The sequence below is a fragment of the Agrilus planipennis genome, unplaced genomic scaffold (genome assembly GCF_000699045.2).
Source record: "Agrilus planipennis isolate EAB-ADULT unplaced genomic scaffold, Apla_2.0 scaffold74, whole genome shotgun sequence".
NCBI lineage: Eukaryota > Metazoa > Arthropoda > Insecta > Coleoptera > Buprestidae > Agrilus > Agrilus planipennis.
In genome coordinates, this window is record NW_020438975.1 from 545,753 (window position 1) to 551,352 (window position 5,600).

The window sequence follows — 5,600 nt, forward strand, 5'->3', positions numbered from 1 at the left end:
AAATACGTTACATATATTATGTATTATACTATTACCTGAAATAAATATGTTTTAATTAGTGTAATAAATATATGAGTGTCTAACTAATAAACATATTTTAATTTTATTAGCTTTTTTATTGAATAATCTTTCATAAAGAAGTAATTTATTGAAGAATTAAACAAAAATTTTCAGTTAAAGTTGAATTGTAAAATCTTATATAAAAAAACGCAATTCGAGCAATAAATTTCTATTATTTTGCAAAAATAAACCTAACGAGAGCGTATTTAGATCATTTATTAAATAAGACGTGATTTATTGATGAATTAAGCAAAAATTTTCAACAAAAGTTCGATTTTAGTTCATATACGTGGGTGGATTTTGACCGTAAAAACGTAAAAAACACCATAAATAATATTTTTTTGGCAAAAATAAAGCAAGCGGGAGCTCTTTGTATCATTTATTGGTTAATCTATATTATCAATTATCATTTATCGATGAATACAGCAAAACTAATTTGCAGAAGTTCGTTTTCGGTTCCCAAAAACGATCGACAGGTAGCTATACATGGGTTTTTTTTGGGAACTAAAATCGAACATTTGGACAAAATTTTTGCTTAATTCACCAGTAAATGTTATCTGATATAGATAATTAATTAATAAACGATAACAACTAGCTGTGGCATGCTTTATTTTTGTAAAAAAATGGTTATTTATTCTGTTTTTACGTTTTTTTCGTCTAAAATCGACCCACGTATATGAACTAAAATCGAACGAATCGAGCAGTTACGCAAAAATTTTCAACTCGATTCGTTCGATTTTAGTTCATATACGTGGGTCGATTTTAGACGAAAAAAACGTAAAAACAGAATAAATAACCATTTTTTTACAAAAATAAAGCATGCCACAGCTAGTCGTTATCATTTATTAATTAATTATCTATATCAGATAACATTTACTGGTGAATTAGCAAAAATTTTGTCCTAATGTTCGATTTTAGTTCCCAAAAATAACCCATGTATAGCTACCTGTCGATTGTTTTTGGGAACCGAAATCGAACTTCTGCCAAATATTTTTGCTTAATTCATCGATAAATGATAACTGATGATATAGATTAAACAATAAATGATATAAAGAGCTCCCGCTTGCTTTATTTTTGCCAAAAAATTATTATTTATGGAGTTTTTCACCTTTTTTCGTTCAAGCTATACCCACGTATAGGAACAAAAGTCGAACTTTGGCAGAATAATTTTGCTTAATTCTTCAATAAATTACATCCAATATCAAACAGTAATCAATAAATGATCGAAATACGCTTTCGTTTTCTTTATTTTTGCCAAATTATAAAATTTTATTGCATTTTTTTCGGTCCAAATAGACCTATGTATTATCGATAATTAATTAATAAATGATAAGAGCTAGCTTTGGCTTGCTTTATTTTTGTCAAAAAATGATTACGTACGGTGTTTTTTAGATATTTTTTTATTTAAATAAAATATATGAATTAAGATCGAAATTTATTTTTAAATCTGTAATACAATTGAAATCTGTAAACTAGATTTAATAATATTGGACTATTGGTCGTAAGATGTCGCCTTAGGTACGTGAGATACGAAGGACATCCTATAAGTTTTTACGTACAATATAAGGGATAATCGGAAAGTTTTAACAGAAAATACATTTCTCAAAATTAATTTATTACATTAACTTGTTATACAGGCAACATTGAACTATTAATAGGGGTTCTTTTAATTGTTTTCATTATTTCTGATCAAGAAATTAACGGTACATATAAAAATAAAGTAAAACGGTGCACAATTAGATGAGTTATTTTTGTATTAAGCTTAAAATGTTAGTAAAAATGAAGTTTTCATGTCTAAAAATATTCAATATCATTCCACATTCACTTTATTTGTAATATTTCTTAATAATTTCTACTCATTTCAAAGGATCAAGGAAACAAACAAGATTATATTTAAATATTTTTTTTTAACACTACCCTTTACATATGTATAATAGTATATGTTATCAAAAAGCGGTATATTATCTTTTTTTCAAAAATATACTTTTGTATCAAAAAGTACGGAATGTTTTTGCTAATAATTCACATTAAATTTCAGGACAGATCGTTGAATCGTTTTCATCGGTCAATATTTTTGCATGCCTAAGTAAAGCATAATCGAATTGACCGTCTGTGGAAACTTTCTCGGGACCCTGAAGTGCTGATGTCATTATAAATTCCTTTGCAATCTTGTGATCGACCTTTGACATCATCAATTTACATCCCCAAGTCACCAGGGCGAAGGGCTGGAAAAAATATAGTATAAGATAATCGGACAAGTTGTTAAGTACATGAAAATCAAATAGAATTAGAAGTTCTGCTCGAAATTAGTTTTAGTGTCTTATTAAATTGTTAAATGTAACTTCTAAAAATTAGAATTTCTTTAACTCATCGTATTAAAATGAATTAAGGTCGAATAATGTTGTACTGTTTTTAATAAAGTATGCTATAACAATTTAAACAATTCCTTGTTAAATTTTTCATCGTTTTCATTCTACCTTCATGGGAATATCACAGTATGTCGAAAAAAATCTTAATTTGGCGTAAAAATTACACATTTCTCTACCCGCATGAAATATTTATTATATATCAAAACAGATTAATAACAAATTCATTAAAATGGCATTTTGACGGTATATTTTTCGTATTTGGTTTAAAATTAGTAAAAATAATACTGCTGCGCCATCTCATTGCTCAACTGAAAACTATTATATTCGCTATTCGACAATAGGTGGCGCAGAATTCAAAGAAACCAGCAACTGATATACGAGGGTATGCAAAAATGAAACGAGAACATATATGAGGGACATGCAAAAATACTTAAATAAATATAAAATTCTAGTTCTTTTTTTATATATTACCGAAAAAAATCACAACAGCTTTAAAGGGATATATAAAAACATAACAATTATTTATTTAAAAATGCTTGTGTCTTACTGGTTAAGAATTTATCTCTTTTGATTACAATTTAAACATTATATAGGGTAAACATCTAAATTTATAAGGTCAGTATTTGAATGCAAATGGTATAACTAAGTACTAACAATAACTAACTAATCCAACATAACTGAATCTAATCGGTAAGTAATTAACTGATTAATTAATTTATCTACGGAACTTTCAGTAGGTGTATTTATACTGATTGACTAGAATGTTTATACTAAACTAATTAGCATAGTTATACTGATTATTTTGGTAATGAAATACTGAAACACTCTAAAGGGCAAAAAGGGATTTGTTAGTTTTAAAAATTACTTACCCGCTGTGATTGTAATTTATTATACGGGGTAATAATATGCCTGTAAAGACAATTTGTCACAATGCCCTTCAACTTGTTGATTTCTTGCGGGTCAGCACACGGATGGTAAAGCATTACTATAGCTCCATGTTCCAGACTGTGAAGCCATCGCTGGGGTGGTAGGTATTGATATTCTCCATACCTTGGCCAAAGAGGCCTATGGCCGCCACTAAAATAAAATAATGTGGATTAAAGTCGGTTCGCTTTAAAAGTGAAAATGAGCTCAGATTCATCTAAATATAATACACACATATATATAAGTTAAATAGTAAGTTGAATAGTAAGAATTTGGTCGGATTTTTTATGACTATTTAACGGGGAAAAAAAAGGGCTAAAATGGGTTGTTGAGCAAGCAACAAACAATGTCGCAATATTTCTAAATTTTGTTTGATTATTGAATCTGTCCAAATGTTTACGACTTAACGTTAAAAAAATATGTGCTTAATAACAATTCGGAATTCAAATTCAGCGTGGGTTGCAAAACAATGCACCAGATATTAGATTGAAAGTGTAGGCATTCCACGTTAATTAAAGAGGAGTACTGGGCGATTTGTCGCAGTTTAGTTTACTAAAAAATTAATTCTTTTTACTTACAATGTAGGTACATCGTCTCTATATACAATGCTAGTGTGCATGCAGTAGTGCTCAGGCTAAAACAATCATATTCATATAAGAAAATACAAAATTGTTATCAATGATACATTATTTGAACTGACCATGTAACCACGTGGAATGTGATCACACTGTAAGATAGGTTGAACATACAAGTCCGGCATGTAGTCCTTTAAATTTTCATAAAAACATAGGTATGAATCGGCTGATTTATCCCAATCTACAGTTAAATTTGTCTGTAAAAGAATAAAAAAGAGATTATCAATAGTATAACGTATAAATTTTCTATTACCAGCGATAATTAGCTAGATATTTAAAAGCTATGAAATTAAAAAAAAAATAAGTTTTGCTAATGGTTTTATATTTGATTAAAAGAAATCTATACCTGTGTCATACATACAAAGTTATAGTTAACATATTTTGTGTTTAACAAAATTTTTTACACAAACACGAATATAATTTAATTAGCACCACCTACAACATGTTAGGCATTTGCCACTTTTAAGCAACAAATTAATGGCTTCTTATGTAGAACTGGTATTAATACACACCAGTTTAACTATGTTTTAGAAAATATTGACGTCAGACCAAAGGATTGAAATTTAATTAATGCTCCAAAAAAGTTAAAAAACTAATAGCAAACAACACCAATAAACAATACCAGAGGTATAATAAAAATTTAAATGACCATTAAGAATTTGGAAATAACAATGTAATTGTGGAGTCTTAGACAATGAATTTTAGATAGTACAAAAGCAATAAAATATTAACAATACTCTATTTTAATTTTAAGTCTCAACTTACCTTTCCATCATCACAATTGCTATTTTTAATGCCCATTGGAACTCTACCCTTGTAGCCGGGTTTCTTGTCAACCGGACTTGTTACTTCAGCACCTGGAGGATATGGAAACCATTTACCATACCATTCTAAAAAAAAAAACATTTATATATTTAAATTTTATTAATTCTATATTTCTTACTTCCCCCTTTACAACCGGTAAACCAGAAAGAATACAAAACTAACCAAAAACTAGATAAAATAATCAATTTCATTTTCACATACACAGGAAAATTTTATATTTAACACCTTTATTATCTAGTACATTTAGCTATATGAGCTTCTCACAAGAATGTTCAAATCATTTTGCAACAGTCGTTTAAATTTGCAATTTTGCAAAACAATAACAATAGACACACATCTTTTGAATTTGCAGAAATGTCATCAAAATCATATCAAAATAATGTCAAAAGCATAGTGGTGTTGGCTGGTGTTTTATGAAACATTGTTTAAATAATTGACGACAATAAATAAAAACACATTTAAATATTTCAAGAATATTCTTATTTATATGATTTATGCTATTTATTGTTATCAAATATTACAGTATTATATAAAAATCAGTTTTCAGAAACAGAAAACTTTAATTCTGTAACAATAGATCCATAGATTAATAGAGGGAACTTTTTTAAATACTACACAGATGGCACAAACAACACTAAAATTAAATTAATACTAAAAATTTCAAATAATAAAATATCATTCCACGTTAATTAAAGAGGAGTACTGGGCGATTTGTCGCAGTTTAGTTTACTAAAAAATTAATTCTTTTTACTTACAATGTAGGTACATCGTCTCTATATACAATGCT

General features: G+C 27.9%; 1 protein-coding gene across 2 annotated transcripts; it reads right to left on the reverse strand.

Annotated features, from left to right (window-relative positions):
- Positions 1–1,929: 1,929 nt before the first annotated feature.
- On the reverse strand, positions 1,930–5,297 carry LOC108734827. 2 transcript variants are annotated; one of them, XM_018466522.2, is made up of 6 exons: positions 4,932–5,297; positions 4,754–4,878; positions 4,039–4,185; positions 3,932–3,987; positions 3,299–3,506; positions 1,930–2,285 (listed from the first exon to the last, which is right to left on the reverse strand). In XM_018466522.2, the coding sequence occupies exons 1-6, from the start codon at positions 5,002–5,004 to the stop codon at positions 2,088–2,090; spliced, it is 807 nt and encodes a 268-aa protein (XP_018322024.1). In that variant the 5' UTR covers positions 5,005–5,297; the 3' UTR covers positions 1,930–2,087. The 2 variants fall into 2 exon arrangements, with proteins under 2 accessions (XP_018322024.1, XP_018322025.1); XM_018466523.2 differs by having other exon boundaries at positions 4,054–4,185; positions 4,932–5,294.
- Between the last annotated feature and the right edge of the window lie 303 nt (positions 5,298–5,600).